The sequence below is a fragment of the Copidosoma floridanum genome, unplaced genomic scaffold, assembly GCF_036245765.1.
Source record: "Copidosoma floridanum isolate Cflo_tuat_1 unplaced genomic scaffold, Cflo_Japanese_pri ptg000014l, whole genome shotgun sequence".
In the NCBI taxonomy this organism is placed as follows: Eukaryota; Metazoa; Arthropoda; class Insecta; order Hymenoptera; family Encyrtidae; genus Copidosoma; species Copidosoma floridanum.
The window spans coordinates 2,957,666-2,980,198 of NW_028321891.1; the positions used below are offsets into that span (position 1 = coordinate 2,957,666).

Consider the following 22,533-nt stretch of genomic DNA (forward strand, 5'->3'; position numbering starts at 1 on the left):
TTCCATTGATTACGTTTATTTACAACAAAATTATTATTCAGCCAAGAGAAAAACATCATTTTTACGATTTTTAACGATCTTGAGCTTTTCTAATTCGTTTGTTCGTTTACTTCTGAAAAAAATCACGAACTCGAGCATCAAAACAATAACGGACAAAACACACCCTACAATCAAAATGGTAAATATCAAATACGTTTGCGTGACGTCGATCGACTGAAACGGCAACTCCTCGTTCTCGTCAACCTTCCAATCGAGCCACCGATCCTTCAGCCCGTCCAACAACCCAGTTTCGTACATTCTCAGGATCCTGCGATAAAATTGTCCCTCAACTCTGCGCACGATTTATCATCCACTGGAAAAAAAAAAAAAAAAAAAAAAAAATATCGTATTACCCGTTGTCGAAGCTGCGCCTGTACCGAAACCTCCTCTTGATGGCCGATGCGATCCACGTCTCGAAGTAAGAGCTCTGGGTTGGCACGAGCCGACATATATTTCGGCCAATGGCTTTGTGGCGATCTATGGCCTCGAAAGCCGCGTATTTTCCCTTGGTCGAGAAGCACACTTTTCCGTAAACCTCCTCCGCGGACGAAGCGAAAGTCACCCGACCAAAGTCGCGCATACCTCTGTAATACTCGGTGGCCGTTTCCTGAAAATGGACATCCCATCACAATGCACGATGAACATTGTAAAAAAAAAAAAAATACTTCTCTCACTTCGAACTGTTGGTGGACCATGGAACCACTGAAGGCGACCACGCCGTACTTGCTGTTTTGTATCAAACTTTTCAAATCGGTAAACGGCAAGTTGGATTTTTTATTCATCATCAAGTAGATCGCGTGTGAGCTGAAGGCGATGATGATGAGCCACGAAAACATATTAGTGCACAAATATATCAACTTGGACTTGTCCTCCAGTTCGGACGAGGTGGCTCCTTGGGACATCGCTATGGCTATCGTGTGGAAAACGTGGTCCAACAAACTGTGGTGGGTGACTGTTCCCTGCTTGTCGAGGGAGTTTTTTTCGTGGATGTACGCTCCGACGCTCATCAGGAGCAAAAGTAGGAAAAACGAGTACCAAACTTGCGCGGAGAACAAATGGAATATCCAACCGTCGTCGTGCTTCCACTCGGGCTTGATGTACAAGTGGTAGCTGATCGAACGATAAGTCGTTTAAACGTACATTATATATAAAAAAAAAAGGTCCAAGCGACAATATTACGTTCATTCACCGGACTCTCCACAGCGGCATCGTGTATTGCAGCAGCGACAGCCGGTCGCTGAATATTCCGGACCTCGGGACTATCTGGGACTCGTTGCGGTGTATGAGACCCAGGATCCCGTCGTAGCTGCCGTTCGCCAGCCTGCCCCCGAAATTCCGGCTCTCCATTTTGATGGGGACCAACGTGAAGTTCAAATAATCGGCCAGGATGTTCCACAGTTCGCCGCAAACTCCGGTCATTTTCGTGTCGTTGTCGACGAAACTCACGAGGTTCGGCTCCTTCGGAATAACAAAGACGTACAGGAATGACTTTTTGAACCCGATTCGCATAGGTACCTCGTAGTAGACGGCCTTTAGAACGGCTCCGTGGAAGTTGTGGCGTTCCAGCTCTTGGATTTTTTTCACGAAATTCTCGTTAGCTAAGGAAAACGTTGGTATGCTCAGTAGCGACACGAAATCGTTACTACCCTCGCGCCAAATGACCCCACTGGCCGCGGAAGAAATTTCCGCAATGCCCAGCACGAGTCCGATCGCAAGGAGCATTGCGTCGACGAACGCGAGGGCGGTAAATGACGGCCGTAGCGCGAGGACATCATCTGATTGTGTTTCGAATCAATGAACTAAACTACCGTTGCTCGTTTGTCATTGTAATCTGATTTTTCATTACTGTTGCCGTGTAATTTTCTTTGGAAAACTCCCATTGGGGCCATCTGTACTGTGGCTCATCACTGGCCGTCACCCCTCGCACTGGAGTTAGGTATCGTAATGTACTGCTGATTTTGCTTTTTTTATCGCGACACTTTATCGGACCTATTTGTTTCGATTGCATATATATACGCGTACATCGGCCTTCACCTACATTATTTAGCTTAGCTTATTCAAGAGCAGAGGTGTGCCCAGGATACTGACATTACTTTTAATACAATAATCATTAATACTGGAATATCTGATGGCAAAAATAGATAGAAAGTTGACAAAAGTCACGTGGATCATGGGAAATTCATTGAGGGAGCCGTAATTTCTACAATTTATCGAGATTTAAATTTATTACATTTTTGGTATCTTGGATGATAATCTTGTTGCTTTTAGAATAACTAGTAGTATACGATAATGTAAGTCTAAGGGTTCAGGAAATTAATAAAGGATAATTCAAGGATCCGCTTGATAAAAAGTATTATTTATATCACTTAAGAATAATCAACTAATCAAAAAATAAAAGTAATTTTCCCCCACGGAAACAGAGATTTGTATCAATGCGCTTACTCGAAATCAACCTTTTAAATGAAAAATTCTCAGACCTTATTGTATTCAAAGTAAACTAATGAAAATAATAATATTATTTTGGCATCAAAAGAAATTGATGTAAGCATTCTAATTAATTTTTAATAAATTCTAAGATTTTAAATTATAAAAGTGTGAATTACTAAATTAATTAATTATTTATGGTTCTTTCGTTCTAAAATATGCAAAAACTTTGTGAATCGATGTTTGTGCGTATCAATTAAACAGCGTCACAGGTGAATAATAATATTAATATTCAATGGGTGTAGTGATATCAGTTTATAATAATGAGAATGAAAGAAAAATACAGTAAGTATGTATGCACTTTTTTTATGAAATCGAATTTTAAACAGACTTTGGCTTTATGTCATGATAATTGGACTTTTGACGACACTGTGTATAATTTTAAGCCAAAAGGCTTGTTTTTCCCGTTGCATGAGAAAGCGGAAACTCTGCTCTCTATTAAGTAAATAGAGATTGAAATAAACAAATTTCATTCGACTTGAGCCAAAAAATTGTTACACGTAGGGCAATAGTATTTTTTTATCAAACATTCATCGCAGCAGTAAACAAAAGGTGAGCAGGGCCAGCAACTGTAAAGATAAAAAATGTGTGCTCCGTTTTTTTGTAAAAACATTTGCGTTATCATCAAGTACACATTTGGCCTACAACTTACAAAAGACAGCATAGGACAAAACAAAGATGTGTCCTGATTGTGGGGACTTTTTTAACTCTCGGGACGACGCTCGTCCTACAGGTTGGGCAATGCATTGTTACGGGTTCTTCCATGGTGGTTTACTATAGAAAAGAAAATCAGATTTAAAAAGTCTTTAAAAAATGGTAACTATCTGCCACGTAAATTAATATAATTTAAACTAAATATTACATTTTACAGTTTAAAATAGTGATTCTCCTACAGTGATGTGATTTTCACTTCAACAACTTTAACTCGTGTGGAAATATTCTCATGTATTTGAATAATATAAGATATTATTTTTTAGGATTTTTTGTTCATCAGAGTGCAAATAAAAAAGTTGAAAAATTTTCATGAAAAAAAATACGGGTGACCAGAAGTTGTTTAAACAATTATAGTAATACCTTATTTTGCAAATATAAAAAAATACAATGCATTATTAAAAAATGAAAAAAATTTCTTAAACATTTTTTACTGGAAGTATAGTCATTTCATATTGCTTTTTAAAAGCCATTTTGTAGTGTAATTGAATAAAATAATCAACCTTTCATAGACCATGCAACATATGTTTTCAAATAATTTTTTTTTTCCTTTGGTCATGAATAATTTTTTAAATCCAGTGATCATGGGAAAAATGGTGCTAAGGATTATATAAAAAATCGTAAGTACAGAAATTTAAACTGCTTACAACTGCCAAAAAAGAAGGTACGTTGAGGTATATGGCTTGCACAAATCAGAAAAGTGTGAAAAATTACTTGAGGTGTGATTGTCAATTCAATTTTGATGAGCGCAAAGTCTTTAAAAAAATCCGTGGTGGGGGCTGCTGTCGAGTTCACCATTTACTGGCTGCATCGCTTTTTCTTCCACTGTCTGCCATTTCGCGGCAAGGCCTTCTTCCGAATTTTTCGCACTGTAAATTGAAATCAAATAATCCAGTAATCGGTTCTGTTGTAACTTTTGATATTTTTTGGACTGGATTGGATTTTATCATGCAAAAACACCACATGATCAGTAGAGTAAAATTGAGACGAAAAATCAGTCAGAGACTTCTTTAGATTCACATGTCATACGTAACTGAATTGGTTAAAAATGTAACAACTGATAAAAATATCTTACAAAACGTTATTAAAAAGTTTTGAAAACAGCTTGTCCATAAGTATTGAACGCAATTGGAAAATCAACAAAAAGCAAAACCAACCCTTAAGCTTCCGCTAGAAAGTACACATCGTTGAATCACACTGAAAACACCATAGAATTTGAATGAAGGTCCGCTGTTGCACAATAGACGACGGTCATTTGTACGACCGCGCGTCACATTTGCTAATTTTGCGTCAGCCTGTAAAGGGGACAAGACAGACGACTAGGGATGCAATAAAGGTCAACTACTCAGGTTAAATTTTTCTCACTCATGCGTCAACTTCAGAGTGATCAGGCGGGCATTGTGTGACCTTTTTTTTTAGTTTACGGGCTCATGTCTTGCCATAGGAACTGAATATAATATTACGTAATACCACCTTTGCCCAGACAAGTGCCTCTAGACGAGGTCGGCGTTCGAAAATTGAGATTGGAAACTGTGACTCTGTAGTCCATTCCATGTTTTAGTTTCTCTTCTCCCGGTTCAGTATATCTAGTGCTGTACGTCGGCTGCTCTTTGACACGTGAGTACACTGATACAATTTTTAATTCTCTCGGTTCTCGAAGATTACAGAGATATGGAAAATATATGGTCGTAGGGACACAATATTTAACATAGAATTCTCTTACATACGTAAAGTAATAATAATATTAAGGCGTTTTATACTTTTTATTTTTATTAAAAAAAAAAAAAAAAGTTACAATTATTTCCAACTAAATGCGTTTCAAACTTTTTGTATATGATATCACAACAGTCGTATCTATTTCTAATGCGATTATACGTACTATCTCCTTGCGAAAAGAAGTATAACTTAGATTATTCAAAAATCTTGATTTACAACAACTTGATATAATAGTTTATCTACCAATGATTTATATCGACTTTGGAAATCAGATTATCAACTTAATGAAAGTTTAAGTAAATGGAAATTAACTTGGTATCTTAATTGGAAACAGAAAATGTTGCAAATACTGTGTTTGTAGATGATACTACTACAAAATTTTTTTGCTTCGTTCTAATGAAAAGTTGTTTTTTGGTAATACGATCATTACAATTAAGATTATAGTGGTTTACGCATTACCATAAAACAAGCCTCTAAAGTACAATACCCCTATTAGACCCACGAATCAATTAAAAGCTGTAAGCCTAGATTTTACATTATAAAAATATAAATAATAAAATCAATATTTATGGTTTTTTCGTCCATCAACGTTGGTATAAATTTAGTTAAATTGTTTCGCATTGCAAGTAACCAACAGTTTTACAATTTCAATATAAATATGTAGTAATGACGTTTACTAATAACTGATGATAAAGGGAAAATACAGGAAGTATATACAAGCATTTTTTTATAGAATTATATTATAAACAGAATTTTGCCTTGCGTCATGATAGTTTGACTTTTCATGACATTGTACATAATTTAAAGCCCAAAGGGCTTGTTTTGTCTATTACGTTGGGAAGCAAAAACCCTGTTGTCTTCCTTAAATAAAGGGTCAAGCAATTTCATGAGACAACACCTAAGAAAGTGTTGCATCTTGGGCAGTAATGTTTTTTCACTAAACATGTATCGCAGCAGTAAACACATGGTGCACAGAGCCAGCAACTGTAAAAAGATTTATGTCACCGTCAAATATGCATAATTATAATAACAAGTAAAAACTCGGCGTGTATGTATACATTGATTCACTAAGTACTCACAGAAAAACACAGCATAGGATGAAAATAATGTGTGTCTGAGCTGAGGCTCCTGTCTTAACTCTCGTGACGACGCTCATCTGGCAGTTTGGGCAATTCATGGTTTCGGATTCGGTCATCTTGCCTTACTGAAAATAAAACAATAATAACGTTTCAAACAAAAATTCTGCAAGGTGACACAAACACATTCAGCTCAAGTAACGTTTCTTTATTATCTTTATTTGCCTAGCTATAAATACTATTTCAAAAACAACCACATCATGTAGCTGGCTCTTGATAACTCGTTTAAAAGGAAGTTCTGATTTGATTGCTGATAGATAGATATAATAAAGATATAAAAGTAAAATTAATGACTCAAAAGCAAAGGTACACAGTATTCTTATAATAGTACATAATTTACGTCATATTGTATACAGAGTGTTTAAATTTTTTTTTTGAATGTTAACAAAAATAAATATATTAAAAAAAAATAGCAACGACTTGCCATCTCAATTAATACAGCGAATGTTTGGAGATAAACAACAACATTCATACTCGTGTACAAATAACTTTATGAATGAATACTATAAAATACTATTATTTACTTATCGTGAGATTATTCTGACTTTGAGGGCCTTTTCGTGTATCAGTATAACAAATTGAATAAGTAATGTTTACTAACAAGTGGTCAAAGGTCATTTCAACGAATGTAATAATACTTTGTTGGTAATGTTCAAATGCGTATCGCATTCTTTAAAAAGTATATTTTTTTTTATCAATTTATACTGAGCACTAGAAAATAATTTAGATTGTTGTTAAAAAAGGCCTTTTGTAGTAATCAAATAAAAATTAATTAGTCAAGAATCAATCTTCCATAGACTAGTCAACGCAAAGCTTGGAATGATTTTTTCACTACACTAATTGCAGACTCATGATTAATGTTTTCACTGAACATGAAAAAAATAGTTTTAACAATTTTAGTGTTTCAGTTACATGTAAAAATAAGTGTAAAAATTCAAACTGAGAAAAATAGCTTGTACCATATCGTAAAGACATGGAAAATGACTTGAGAAATTATCATGAGTTAGATTTTGACGAGCGCACAGGCTTTATAAAATCTGTGGTGGGGGCCGACCGTGGCCATTTTACTAGCCACGTCACGTTTTCTTCCATTGTCTATCATTATGCAGTGAAGCTCTTCAAGGTAATTTTTTTCAGAACCTTGCACTTAAAATCAAAATCAAACTATAAGCTGTTTAAACTTTGGCCTGTCATTTCTTATAAAACTGCAATACTACAATTTTTTTTACACTTTTTTCCATGATCAGTGAAGTATAATTATTAAATGCCTATCGTTTGCACGGTACAAGATGAAAAGTACAATTTCAAAGCCTTGTTACTTGGAATATTTTTCCTAATGTTACACCACGTTAAATATAGTATTGTTTTTATAACAACAGAACGTTAAAAGATTGGGTGCAATCAAGTTGTAAAAAATGTTTTAAAACATCTTAAAACTGAGACTAAAAAACACTTCTTAACTTTCTCAGTTTTAATCTGCATGCCAAGCGTAACTGAATTAGTTAACAGTCTAACAATTTGGAACAATTTCTTTTTAAAACGGTATTGAGTTTTAATAACAACTTTTTAAAATGTATTTTGTGTACTAATATTAATAGCGAGTTTACGAAAAAGAAAACCAACCTTTAAGCTTGAGCGGGAGGGTACACGTTGATAAGAATTCAGAATTTGAACTATGGCTGAATGGCTTACTGTTACGAAGTAGAAGTTGGTCTTATCAACTACAGTGGTAAGTACCTCACGTCATGTGTATGTATATATGTATTGATTTTGTGTCAGTCAGTAGTGAGGACATGACAAGTCAGTCGACGTATGGGCGCGCGATGAAAAAACAAGTGAATCATCGTAGTCGAATATTATTTATACTGTGTATAAGTATACATATGATTCCTTCTAATACTTATGAGACTCAGACCTTACCTAAACACTTCAATCGTGAATTTTTGGTATGAAAAAGAAATTATTTTCCATCTAGAATGGACGATTATAATTTGTATTGTAAATGATGATTGTATGGGTAATTGGTAATAGTACGCATAATAGATGAAAATTATAATTTTTGATTACAATCACCGCAATTTTCAATAAAAAATGTAATTTTCAACTACAGTACTCGTCGTAATAAGGAACCATCAATTTGTATTAAAATGGAAAGGATCTTTGGATAAAAATTAATTTATGAAAGTCGAAAAACTTCTAATTTTAATCAGTTTTATGAAAAAATATTAGACAGTAAATATTAAAGAGAGTAGCAGTCCAACATTCAGTGACTATATGTGGATCAGTTTACCTCTCTTTAACATCGGGATAAAATAGTTTTGAATATCTAATCATGCATGTTTACCATATGAATTTCACCGTTTTTTAAAACAAAAATAGAAATTTTTATTTACATTTTACTTTGACCGAAATACAACGTGTGAATAATTTTTGCAAAAACTTCAAATATTCGTCTACTCTGTCCACATTGATTTTATTACTGAAAATCATAGTTTTTTTACTATGAAAAAAAGTTTTTACAAATAATGAATCCATATAAACGTTTGTAAGTGATGTCAAATAATTTATTTTGCAATGACGTTAGGATCATAATAGCAGCTTGAATTTGTATTTAGAAACACAGTATACATCAAAGATTTTTTTTTTACTTGTTTAGTCAATAAAAGTATTGCTGACGATAATAATTTAGGAACTATGTAATATTCTTGCGTATAAGCCTACGTAATTGTGCGTCATGTATGAGATCCCTTTTTAAATTTTTTTTTTTTCTTTTTTGTCAAATTTACCTTGGAGACCTATTATCCTTGTCTTCGAAAATACAAAACAGGTTTATCTATCATATACACTGAGTTTAACTACTCTATCTTACCGTACGTAAACATTACAATTTTTTTTTTTTAATGTTAACGTTTTTAATGACTCAGAAGCAATGAAATGTGAAAATACTGTGCAAAAAGGTTTCCTATCTCTATCGCAATATTCTTGTGAGTCATGTATGACACAGGCACTTGATAACAAACCTTTTGATTCACACAAATATCAAAACCAACAAGTTGACGACAGAGAGCACACGCGTCTTACAACTCGATCGCAATGATAGTAAAGTTCAAACTGAGGCACATTTCTACGCAGCGATGTCTTATTTATCAGATATGACTGTCACACGAAAAGTGTCTTTGAGATAATTGGGCTCCACCCTTTCCCCTTCCTAAGTACAAAATGATTCAAGCATATGCGAGATAATTATGTGTGTATTGTATACATACATGAGGATTGTCAAAGGTAATACAACTCTTAATACTCGGGGATCACGGAGGTAGGGGCCAGGTCGTAGTGAAATAATATTCTAATCGTTTCTTCTCTTTAAAATGTAGAAACGAAAGAACAAGATATTTCTACTTTTTTTGAAAATAATTCTTATGTACTATTTAATAATTTTGGGTAAATACATTTTATTTTAACTAGTAAAATTGGTTGTTTTTAAATTTTATCTCGTATGAAGGAATGTATTGTGAAGTTTGATAATGTGGATTTCAGCTACTTTTTGAATCCGAAGACATGCTCATTCACATGAAGTTTAAAAAAAAGTTGCAGCCAGCACCGTTGATAATTGTAAAACATAAAGAATTTTTTTTGTAAGTATCCATGATGTCATAAAATAAACATGTATAAGATCACAAAATTAATTTAGTAAAGGCTTTTAACATGTTTTTTGGGTATTTATCTACTCACCTCCCAGTTTCATTTAATAATTCATATTCTTACTCTACAATAAAAAAATTTTTCAGAGATGCAATGATGCCATGCTCATTTCTCTTGTCTTTGTCTTAAATCTTGCCATAACGGTTTTTTCAAATAATTTCGTTACAAGAATATATACACTTGGCTTTTACCTTCTATCTACACCGTTAATCTTATCATGTTTCACTATCGTATTTCTTATCGTATTTATTAAATTTTAACAGATACTTTTTGATGATGTTGTTCCAATACATTATCTATAATTTTCATTTGCCACGTAGAATTTCAGTACTGGTTAATACAAAAATTTACTACATGATTGTATTTCAAACACATGATTTACGAGTAATTTAAATATTCACAAGTAACTACGATTATCATAAATGTAATGACAGGATTAGAGATAGAACACTATAAAATAAAATATTTTTAAGTTAATTTGATCCAGTTCCGTATCTGTTGGCATCAATAAGCTTATGGATATTCGTCCACGGCTAAGTTACTATCTTAATTTACATTTGAGCTACTATTTGTGGGAAGTGACTAATTTAAAAATGACGAAATTAATGAGCTTTGACATCAAAGACGATTCTTTCAGCTACTTAGCTGTATTATTTATAATATCACTTGTTGGATAGTAAACAGACACTATGAAAGTTATATAAATAAATTTATAAGTTATAAATTGTCATATTGCTTTCAAAATGTTGATTACGGAAATTTACACGATTTATTATGTTAACACACAAGTGTCGACTGTTGTTTTATTAAAAAAAAATTCTTTTTCAATTTTACAACACGGTTACTGAACAATTCATTTTTAACACACACCAAGTGAGGTACTCCCTAATAATCATACGTATAATGAAAAATTGTTTTTTCCCTTTTGGTTCATAAACAAAAAATGTATTCATTTGTTCCTTTCAAGTACTCGAACAAAATCCAATTAATAAAGTGAAGTAATAAAAATATAGTAAGAAATTTGAATGAATTCATATTACATTTAATTTTAAATTTGTTTTTGAACTGATTACATTTTTTTTTTTTACAATTTTTTTTCATAATTATTTTAATCCAATATTAAAGTACACAGTTTTTATGCTGACTTTAAAATTCTGACAATGTGATTCTCCCTTTCGTGTATTATTATTTTTTTTTTTAGCACTCGTGCTAATGTTTCAGAGCTATACAAAAGAAAAAAATGTGTACTTGGAACGTTTGTATTACATTTTATTGTCATCTTACGCTGCTACGAGTAGATAGACATGCATACAGGCAGTACACGAGTTGAATAACAGTACACATAAAATAGTTTTTAACAGTATCACTTCTGTTCTAGAAAATGGTTGTTCACTAATAATACAAAACTACAATTCCGGACAAGGCGTATCCAAGAAGTGCTGCTGTATACTAAGCATGTGGTGATTTTATTGACTCTGCCCTAGATGGTAGTTGCAACTCGGGCAATAATGCTTTGTTCGTGTTAAAGTACTGTCGCAGTAAACAACAGGTGCACAACACCAGAGCCTGAAAAGATATAAAAATTTTTATCCAAATTTCACTCGGACTTTAACAAATAAATAAGTCATAAATTGGCATTAACTATATCGATACGTATATAAATACATAAGTACACTAGTACGCAAAAGTCAACGTGACCCCTTACCCCAGTAGGCAGCATAGTAGAAACGTAACGTGTGCTACCGCTGTGGGAGTAGATTTGATTCTTGTAACAATCCGTGTAAAGCAGCGTGGGCATTGCGTGTTTTGGGGTTCTGGACCGAAAACTTCATTTTGAAAGACGATGATTGGTCGTGGTGCTGTTTATACAAAAAAATTATCGTAATTATTTAGATTATACATATAATTCAATAAGTATACGTGTCCCATATATTTAGCTTATATTAAATTATATATTTCTTTAGATTCTCCCCCTTAGGTTGTTAATATCTTATGGAGGCTGCACCAAAAAAATGAAAGATATGGTCAAACAAAGCATTATTAACAATGTAATTCTTCAGTACAACGTCATTAAATATATTTAGAAACTAAAATTCTTGTCGAAAAATTATTATTATTCTTCGGGCACGGTACAAATGGTGTTAAAAAGAGGAAAAGGTGCGATTAAGCAGGTTTATGCAGTAACCGACACTACCGACAACGAAGTCATACTGTGGTTACTTAAACTGAAAATTGTGATTTTATTTAAACTAAGCCTAACATAAAACTAGGGTACGTGCACAAAAATACTTGTTATTGATAACATATTTGACTAAAATATCTCCCACAACGATAAATTCTAGTGATAAAGAACTTTTTAATTTTCCGAGTTTTCTCACTATGGGTGATTCGATAGATTCGTCTAGTCCCTCTAACCTCATGTACCTGGTAAATAGTTTGTTTGTCTTATACCTGGAATTCCAGTGTGAAATTCATACGGAGGTGGTGCCTGTGGTGGAATCCCGCTACAACTCATTTGCTGTGGCGAGACAGCACTATAAGGTGGCGGGGCTACGAATCCGGGTGGGGCCAGAGAATTTGGGTGCATGCTACTTATTTTCTAACCTGTAAAAAAAAACATTGAATACCCGAAGTATATTTAAGATCGATTAAAAGCTATAAAAAGCACGCAATAAATGTATGGTTGCTATTGTCTCTAAATTCTTGGCAGTCAAATATTCGTAATTGCATAAATAAATGCATTGCATGTTGAGTGTGTATTAACTAAAATGTAACTTTAACCGATATTCCAAACTGTTTTCGCATGTATATAAGATATGGAAAAAAATACTATTATACAATTTTGGTCTTTCTGGCACTACATTTGCATTAGAAGTTTTAAAGAAATAACACTTAATGATGAATGAATGTAACGGTATCTCAGTTTATTATATGTAAGTATACAATACATCACAAAAACTCCCAATGCTTTAATGTAAATCCAATAGCATATTGGTAAGAAAGTTCTTTAAAAGTATCTTAATATAATTGTAATTAAATAATGTTTAAATAGATATCAACTAAATAAAACGGCTAATAGTAGAAAACTATTCGTACACAACAAAAACAAAATAAGCTGTAAGTTCACCATCAGACGTGCACTCGTACACAAAACTTGACTACTAATGTTTAAACTCAAATTCAGGCTGATTTTTACGCTGTAGAGTTTTGTTACTTATCATCTATAATTATCTACTAAAGATAGTGAGTGATTATGAGCCTCTCTCATACTATCCACTGTGATGGACGAGAATGACGCATGCATGTCTAATACGTATACGTATCTACAATGTCCTATGAAAGTAGAAATACGTGTGAAAGTAACGTTTCTTTTTACATTTTTCAATATCGTTTTTCTTTTATTTTTTGCTGTACAAATTTTAGCTTATTCTTCATCAGTACACAATTTTAGTCATAGTGAAATATTGTTTTTTTTTTTTTTTTTTCGAGATCTACTGAAAAAAAATATAGATTACTATACATATCACATGTATGTGACGTTCAAGAAAATACGTAAATGTGATTGAGTTGGAAAATGGAATTATCTTCATAAGGTTGACGTCAAAAACAACACTAACGTCATTTAGCTAAAAGATTACACATAACTTTTATTTCACTGTCGCTTACAATGCAAGACAAAGTATCTAACAATCTATAAATATATAATACTCGTAGAATAATCATTGCAACTCAAATAATCTCATTCGTAAAATGGTTAGCTTGGAGAAATAAAAATAAAAGTCATTCAGTAGCTTATCAAATATTTATATAAATAAATGACCTCTTAAAACTTTCACACATTGAGTTATTCAGATTTATCTGAGTTTTAGCTAGTTCTTGAGTTCAAACTAAGATTTAAATGATAAAAAATCTAATAAGAAAAAAAAATTACCGATTATTTTAGAGTTTTCAGGTATTGGGCATTAAAATGACTTCTAGAAAAAAATGATGCATAAATTTATAATACAATGTTATCTATAATTTTTCTCAAAACTCACTACTGTAAGACGTCAACATGTGAAGTTATCCAAATTTTTTCTACGAACCTCTGTTGTAAGTCTCTTGTCAAACAAATCGATCGTAAGTTTACTTACAGGAGATTTTGTAAAAGATATTCGTCAACTTCTATTTTTGTTTTTATTTTGTACTTTAAGATAGTGTTAATGTATTTTAAAAGTAAAATGTTGTACAAACAGTAACAACATTGTGAACAGCAATTAGCAGCATTTTTTTTTATCAATCAACATCTGTTTTGCAATCTGCTGTTAATTAGCTCTTAGTTGATTTTTGTATGGTTATTGTCATACCACAATAAATCTACAAATTTTTTTGAAAAAACCAAGTATAAGCTACTTCAAGATAAATATTGCCAAAACCTACAATTATATCAGCCATAGTCTCAACCTTATACAGCGTGTCGGTTATACCTGGGCAAAAAGCTTATACACATGAGCTACAAGTGACTACAAATATCGCTTATTGACTAAGCTTAAATACACTTGACATGTGCATTGAGTAAATCTATGGCATGTAATGTACGATAATAGATAAACTGACTGTAGATTGTCTAAAAGAAAGAAAATCCTTAACTCTTCATGGAATGAAATTTCAGCTTTAACGAATGTCATCACAAAGGGAAGAGAAAGTACAAACACTGTTTATCATCAGAACAAAACGTTTTATTGCAACAGATCTGATAATATTTGGGTCCACTAAAAGTTTGATTTTATTAAAATCTAGAAACTTTCTATTTGATCTTTTTCTGTAAAAGCTGTAAAAGTACGATGCACCTCACGTCAAAAGTCATAACTTCTTTCGTTATCAAACATATTTCATTTTTAAAATTGTTTTATTCGTAAATTATACGTTTTTATTACACGCATTTCTTTAAAAATCTAAGTTTCTTTTAGTTATTCATACAATCAGTAATTACAAATAAGCTTGTATGAAACTATTTATTTTTTAAAATTATTAAAAATTTTCTCTAGACCTATAATGTTATATAACCCTAACTATTTGTGGTATATAATTTTTTGTGTACAATTGCTTTTATGTAGTAATGTCAATCAATGATCAACTGACTGCTCTATCATCAGTATGAACAAAAATAAGTTTATAACTTGCGATTAAACAAAATTTGATCAAAATCAAATGCCCTTTATCCTTTTTTTCATCATTGGTCAAAACAGATACAATATATTTAATCAGTGTATTCGAATTTTTTTGTGATATGCTAGAATATTTAAGTTTCTAAAATTTGTCTTATTACGAATAAAATTTCCAATACCTAACCAATATTTAAGTAATCAACGTGATGATAACAAGAAAGATATAATCTTTGTATCATATTACATCAAGTGAGCATAACAATATTATATATCATAAGTGTAACGAAATCCAAATCGTAAAAAACTTCTTTTTTATTTTGATGTTATTAATACATTTATATCTTAAATTATAAATTATTGTTGTTTTTAATACGGAAAAGTATGGACGTACAAGTATGAGTCTTATTAACGGACCCTACTTTGACCCTAAAAGACCACACAAAATAATTTTTAAGTATTAGATGTATTTATTATAACCTTGTGGTTAAAGTTGCAGTTGAGTTAGACATTTTTTAAATTGTCAATGGAAAGTGTTAAAAAATCTTCGCTTGCTTTGCGTTTCGTGGTCTTCCTTTCCTCAATAAAAAATGTAGAAGCCTTTATTGGCTCTGTCCGAGGTAATGATTGCACCTTGAGCAGTAGTGCTTTTTCTCCGTACAAGAGTCTGTACAATATACGCAAGGCGCGCAGCAAATGCACCTAAAAAAATAAGAAAAATGTGGTATATTGTTTGATAGTGTGTACTCCAAAGCTACATAATATCTGCAAGAGCATTTTGAAATGTGTCGTGTTGAGTAATAGACAATCTTTACAAAACAACAAGTAATATACATAAGATATAAAGTTACAATCTGTACAACGACAAATCGTTCCCATAAATACAAAATAGCTTGGAATTTCATGAGTATATTATACATCAAGAATTAAAACAAGGTGTTGCATACCCAAAAAGGCAGCATAAAATGAACACAATATGTGTTATAGGAGTAATAGCTGTCTCGGTTCTAGTGAACATCTCGGTGTGGCAGAGCGGGCATCTCGCGTTTTGGGGTTCAGAACCAAAAACTGGATTTTGCACAACAATGACTTCAGGTTGCGATGGTTGGACATTAATAACTGTATAATCATTGATTGTATAGTCGTGAAAATTAATCACTTGATTTGACTAGCCAAATTAATGTCAAGCTAACTTTTTTCGTACCTGGTTGTTGTTGCTGTTGTGCACCACTGTAAGTTGGATGTGGATAAGGTGCCGGTACTGGTCCTCCACTGTAAGTTTGATGAGGGTAAGGTGCTGGTACCGGTCCCCCACTATAAGTTTGATGAGGGTAAGGTGCCGGTACCGGTCCTCCACTATGAGTTTGATGAGGGTAAGGTGCTGGTACCGGTCCTCCACTATGAGTTTGATGAGGGTAAGGTGCCGGTACCGGTCCTCCACTATGAACCTGTAGTGTTGGATATGCTTGTTTTTGTATATCACCGTGTGTTGTCTGTTGCGGTGATAATGTACCGTACGGTGGTGGCTGAATATCAAGTGGAGCCGAGGGTGCATGTGAGTCTGAATTCATATCTAATTCTACAAAAAAATAAAGACAATAGGTAAAAAAAATTTTGATTGGATTAAAAATTTTATATTGTGTTGTATAGTGATGAATTTTTTTTACACTAAGTTATATCTTTAAAGGATATAAACTCATTAATCAACATCCTAATAACTGGGGTAACATTGTTGTAAGGTTACAGGGTTAAATTCTTAATAAATATATTTAAAACATTTTCTGAGCTATTTTAACGGGGAAAGTTCCTGCGTTTAATTTTCCAGTCAAATATGTATAATAATTTCATTTAGTACTTCAATACTAAAAGTTTGGGAATAAATAGAAAAAAATGTTCAAATAATTCAGTTTTATTTGAATAAATTTATACGTTCAAATTAAAACCAGGAAAGAGAGACACAGCAGTTTTTGAGGGCATTTTATTGAATGCACAATGAAATCCAATGCATGTAACTCAGTGAGTGAAATACTAATACATGTTTAGTACGTTTTACGGATAATAACCTTGCATGTTCTAATATTTTCAATTCGACAAAGTATCAAAAAATCTAAATATATTACGGGACTGTCGATACACTGAATTATATGTATTTATTGGTGTTCGTTTAATGAAATGGTGATGAAAAAGAAGTTGAAAACAAGTAGATACTAAGGTATTGATAGTAAAGTAAAAAAGCACATGTTTCATACAAGAAGAAAATCGATGTTCAAGCCCTAGTATCAACTTTTTTTTTTTTTTTTTTCGAAAGGTATAGAGTCAATGTAAAGTAATATTGTCTTAATGAGAACAATAATAATGGGTTTGATAATATTTAAAAAATAAAAACAGCTTAAAATAATCTACAACATTGTATACAAGTTATACAAAAAGAGTCAGCTTGAATACTGACACTAGCTTTCGAATACGTATGTATACCCGAAAATCTTTGTTGTTAAAACGAGAGCTATTAGAAAAACAAAAAGAAATGTTACAACCTTTTTATGCTGCAGAGCGAGAGGACGAGGCGAGGGGAATAACGATTTCGAACGAATTCCTCGATGAAAAACGAGCAAACGTGTTTTTGAACTTTCAAAAGCAATAGTAGCCCGTTTAGCTTGACTGCCACGAAGCAACAGAGCAAGCCCACATATTTACAACTAAACGCAATCGTCACGAGGCTTCGCCACGAGCACGGGCGGGGAATCCTACTAGCGACATGCGTGTCATCGACACAAACAATAAAATTTTCAAGACAACCTGCTCTGATTCTTCGGCTATGCCCAAAAGTGACTTCATAAAGCTACTGTCTCCAATAGTACAACTGTATGTAATTAGCTATATTAAACGAAACAATTTTTTCCTCTTATAGATTTAACACTTCAGACGTCATGTTTCCTGACAAATTCATACAATCACACACAAGCGTTTAAATAGTTCGTACTTGAACGATTATTTCGTTTATGAAATGCTTATTAACATTGCTATTACATATTTTTTTTTTAAGTATAGTCATTTCAATAACTGCTCGCTTCAGTTTGCAGTAAAACATTTTTTGAAGAGTAATTGAACAAAACTAAGCGATTAAAAACGAACCTATATCGATAATAATAAAATTATGAAAAATAAAATAAACTAGAATTTTGTGATGGAGAATACAGAGTATCCATAAAGTTGAAAGTTTCAACGATTTAACTTGAACTGAGTCTTGTTTTCATGTAGTAACGTTATATAAACGAGAAAAGTTATTCCATATAACTTTTTATTTTGCGAAAAAGAAGACTACTTGAGTGAGGAAAGGGTCTCCATCGGCCGGCTAAATTTGTACCACGGTATTTCCCACAGCACAACGTGTCCTTCTACTTGCTCTAATATCTGACTCATCCGTTATATTTTCATTACTTTGACACGTTGAGTGTCCCGATACAAAAGCTGTGTGCACGTAGTGTTCGATGAAAAATTAAAAATATTCTTACCTTTTAAAACAATGAGTTACGAAATATTAACATCCAACAAGCATTACCATGATAGAAAAAAAAATGTATGGAATTTTTTCTTTGGAAGGAAATAGACAAAGGACGATAGACAGCTGCAGTTTTTATACATTTAAAAAAAAAACGTTGAAATGAGTGTAAAATTAATGAGCGTAAGATAATGATCGTTGATAGTTGATAGTAATTAATTCAAGCCAAGTATCTAAGAACCAACCCTCCAAACAATGAAGAACTGAAAAAAAACGAAACCAATCACTGCTCCACAATAGACAATGTATAACTAAACGTGTCCAAAAGTTAGAGCGCACTAGTCGTACAATTTGAACTAATTTTTGTATATGATCTACAACCGACTACGAATATCGCTTAATGACTAAGCTTAAACCTTCCCCCTTCCCAAAGGCACTATGATGCACGTACTTTTAATAAATACATGACACTATTGAATGTACTGTAAATTATGTTTTGTAGAAAAGACAATGCTTATTTTTTCACAACATAAAATTTCGACTCAAGCAACCATCACCGTGGAGTTCGTGCACGATTACAAGTTGTTAAGAGACACAGTAGGATGAGTGACACGAAACAACAATCAATTTACGAAAGGTCAGTTTTTTGATATTATTCATACGTCACCTTTTCTGGTTTGTTCCTCTGAGGGACAAAGTGCGACTTTCCCAATTTCTAAAAGAACATTTTCAAATGCTTATCACATAATTACTATTTCAGCTTCAAACGATAAGATTACGACGTCATTTACTAATATTTGAAAGTAACGAGAATACCTTTCAGAATAACGTTCTGGCTATACATTTTTTCATTGCACTCATTATCACATTTTATAAATGGTTATGTATACAAACAATAATGTACATCACGTATCCTTTTTTAATTGACATTTTTATTTTAATTATGAAATTTTTACATTCAAAACTTCCATTCAAGCAAAATACATGTGGTGAAAAGATTCCGTGGATTCTCAAGTATTACCCTAAAGATCAATTTTGTAGCTTTATAGCATACTATAGGAGCCAGCTTTAATGTATATGCCATCCATTCTAATCCGTTCTGTAGATAAAACATCAACTCTAGTGGCAGCGAGACTTCCATCGTGTCTATAGATGTTGTTTTGATGCAACGTCACAAGCTGGCTTCCAACGTTTTATAAAAATTAAACCTTGACCTATAAAGAGATTTTAACGAATAATCAGAGGTAACAATTACACGAAGTTGCTACTTGCGCTCTACGAAAGTTGGAGATGATCTACGACACAAATTTTCTTCAGTGGACCGACTTAAATTTTACCGGGTAATTGATTTCAATCATAGGAGGGTTCTCTCTAGACATAAATATTATTACACTTCTGAAGAGAATTTTTTCTGTTATCATTAAAAAAAACAAAACTTGAATCGTTTTCTTGAAGCGTACAAAATAAATGTTATTTAATGCTAAGATTAAAAAAAAATTTTGGATTTGACCATCACAATAATACAATAATATTAGTCGATACAGATTCAAAATGAAGCATTATGAATTATTATAGTGAGGCAGGCCAGCAAATAATATTACCCCAATTAACTAGTAATGACACAATTATAATGGACACAATAGGTGTTAAATATTGTAAATTCCGATCACAAGATAAATCACTTGAGCTAGTCCCGAAATTTTATAATCTGAGTGCATGCAGAGTTATTTATACACATTGTGTTAAAAATACTCAAACCACACTGGTTTTAGAACTAAAAGTCAATTCATATGCATAAATTTAAATACAAACAGAACTATTTGATTGATATCTGTGTACTTAGAATAAATGATCGTTTTATATTATATTCTCTTTTTTCTCAATTTTTTTTATCTTTTTAAGTATACATTTTTGCTGAACAAATGTATTTTATTTATTAAACAATCCACAACTTACAATAAAAAAAAGTCATTATAGCCAAGTGCTCCGACTTTATTTATATAATTTTGTATATCATTGTAGGTAAAGTATTTAAAAGTGAAATTTTTTTTTTTTATTATTTTTGAATTCTGAACTTTACGAAACTCTTCTTTTTTTTGTAACAATTTGAAACTTTGTAATAACAAAGAAGCATTACGTAACAATAGTCAGAAAAGGATAACCGAAAAATCAATGATTGTATTACTTTGTGTATCTTCATTAGTCTTCTTAAATCATTTATTCTAACCCTAATTGTATATAAAAAATATCTCTAGATATTAAATATAACAGCATTAGTATAAGTTTTGTGCTGCTATTTTACTGAAAAGTGTGAAAGTGCCGTTAGTGTCAACTAAGAAAGTTAACAAAAAATATTTTTTTTAAATGATACAAACATATCTCGTAGTAAAAAAACTATCTGTAGGATAAACGAGGCATGGTCTCACCAATCTATTTTTAACTTAAAGTTCAAGGAGTAACCCACTAAATTCATTGAGAAAAAAAGCACATGTACACTTGAGGCAGCCTACTTACCGTCAATTCCCTAATTTGTGTTTCTTACGTCTTTTCTTTGGACTTTGAAAAATGTTTGTACTGGTTTTACGTAAGTTTATTCTGGTATAAAAATGTGTGTATACTAATCCTGTTCACAATTATGTTTTTAAAAATACTTTTAGAAAGTATTTACGAAATGAAGTTTAGCGCATTTTTATCTTACATTCTTTTTTATTAAATTGATGATAATTTTTTCTTGAGCCGCAATCACTTTTTATTGCTTTTTTATTATCCCTTGAACATTACAGAACCCAACGAATAATAAAGAGACTGTTATTGGCTCTGTCCGAGGTAATGATTGCATCTTGAGCAGTAATGTTTTTTTTCGGTACAAGAGTCTGTGCAATACGCGAAAGGCGCGCAGCAAAAGCACCTAAAAAAAAATAATATCAACGTGGTTAATTTGTTTGATGATGTTAACAAGTAAAAAATTTATGTATTTTTGTTAACTATGTACTTCCAAGCTACGTGATATCTACCATACCCATAAATATATAAAATATCTTGGAAATTCATACATCAAAAATTAAAAAAATGTGTTACATACCCAAAAAGGCAGCATAAAATGAACACAATATGTGTCATAGAAGTAATAGCTGTCTCGGTTCTAGTGAACATCTCGGTGTGGCAGAGCGGGCATCTCGCGTTTTGGGGTTCAGAACCAAAAACTGGATTTTGCACAACGATGACTTCAGGTTGCAACGGTTGGACATTCATAACTGTATAATCATTGATTTTATAGTCGTGAAAATTAATCACTTGATTTGACTAGCCAAATTAATGTCAAGCTAGCTTTTTTTGTACCTGGTTGTTGTTGCTGTAGTGCACCACTATAAGGTTGATAAGGGTAAGGTGCCGGTACCGGTCCCCCCCTATAATCTTGTAGTGGGGGAACAAATTGAGTTCCGCCAAGATGAAATACTTGCTGCTGTGGTGGTGATACTGTACCGTAAGGCGGAGGCTGTGCAACATTAGCTGAAATTGGGGGTTCAGGAGCCTGTGGATACTCTTTGTGCATTATTAAATCTGTAAATACAATAAAAAATTATTAGAAAGTGTTCACGCTGTATTTTATTTGCTTATTGGATATGAATTTTAGAGTATGTACACAAAATTTTCACATGTAACAAAAAAAATTTTTTAATTTCTTTATTATACTGAAATTCCATGTTACTTGAATAGATTTAAATTCAAGAGTAAGAATAAAATTTCATTTTCATTTCTAATGTATCGAAACGTGATTTAATTGTATCAGTGGACTGTAAGACGAGTTAAATTTAAAAAGTAGTTAAACATTGCATTGTACATAGTTTAAAATGGTTAATCGTCAAGGTGGTGTCCTATAAATTATAATAGTGCATCTGTAAAAACTCTGCATTTTATCTATCATATTCCTCCATATTGGATAAGTTTGCAGGTGTTATCAAAACGTAAAACTGTTTATTTTTAAAAAAATTATATAGGTATTGACGAAAATTGCATCAGATGTCGAAACATTAAGTTGTTTCAAAGATTGTTTGTAGTGTTCAAATATTGTTTTAGAGGATAATTTTGGTATTTTTTTGAT

The 22,533-nt window shown here is 32.3% G+C and overlaps 3 protein-coding genes across 5 annotated transcripts; all 3 read right to left on the reverse strand.

Moving 5' to 3' along the window:
- Positions 1 to 33: 33 nt before the first annotated feature.
- On the reverse strand, positions 34 to 1,761 carry LOC106638147 (glutamate receptor ionotropic, kainate glr-3-like). Its single transcript, XM_023392800.2, has 5 exons — positions 1,555 to 1,761; positions 1,229 to 1,497; positions 714 to 1,149; positions 393 to 646; positions 34 to 307 (listed from the first exon to the last, which is right to left on the reverse strand). Exons 1-5 carry the CDS (start codon positions 1,759 to 1,761, stop codon positions 34 to 36), a joined length of 1,440 nt encoding a protein of 479 aa, XP_023248568.2.
- A 9,097-nt stretch (positions 1,762 to 10,858) lies between these two features.
- LOC149374749 (lipopolysaccharide-induced tumor necrosis factor-alpha factor homolog) lies at positions 10,859 to 12,952 on the reverse strand. 2 transcript variants are annotated; one of them, XM_089592029.1, is made up of 4 exons: positions 12,916 to 12,952; positions 12,240 to 12,392; positions 11,494 to 11,647; positions 10,859 to 11,354 (listed from the first exon to the last, which is right to left on the reverse strand). In XM_089592029.1, the coding sequence occupies exons 2-4, from the start codon at positions 12,373 to 12,375 to the stop codon at positions 11,255 to 11,257; spliced, it is 390 nt and encodes a 129-aa protein (XP_089448155.1). In that variant the 5' UTR covers positions 12,376 to 12,392; positions 12,916 to 12,952; the 3' UTR covers positions 10,859 to 11,254. The 2 variants fall into 2 exon arrangements, with proteins under 2 accessions (XP_089448155.1, XP_089448154.1); XM_089592028.1 differs by having other exon boundaries at positions 12,885 to 12,945.
- Positions 12,953 to 15,315: 2,363 nt separating this feature from the next.
- LOC106638230 (uncharacterized) lies at positions 15,316 to 18,756 on the reverse strand. 2 transcript variants are annotated; one of them, XM_089592013.1, is made up of 4 exons: positions 18,677 to 18,756; positions 16,137 to 16,511; positions 15,880 to 16,051; positions 15,316 to 15,634 (listed from the first exon to the last, which is right to left on the reverse strand). In XM_089592013.1, the coding sequence occupies exons 2-4, from the start codon at positions 16,501 to 16,503 to the stop codon at positions 15,535 to 15,537; spliced, it is 639 nt and encodes a 212-aa protein (XP_089448139.1). In that variant the 5' UTR covers positions 16,504 to 16,511; positions 18,677 to 18,756; the 3' UTR covers positions 15,316 to 15,534. The 2 variants fall into 2 exon arrangements, with proteins under 2 accessions (XP_089448139.1, XP_014206793.2); XM_014351307.3 differs by lacking the exon at positions 18,677 to 18,756 and adding an exon at positions 17,467 to 17,681 and having other exon boundaries at positions 15,317 to 15,634.
- Between the last annotated feature and the right edge of the window lie 3,777 nt (positions 18,757 to 22,533).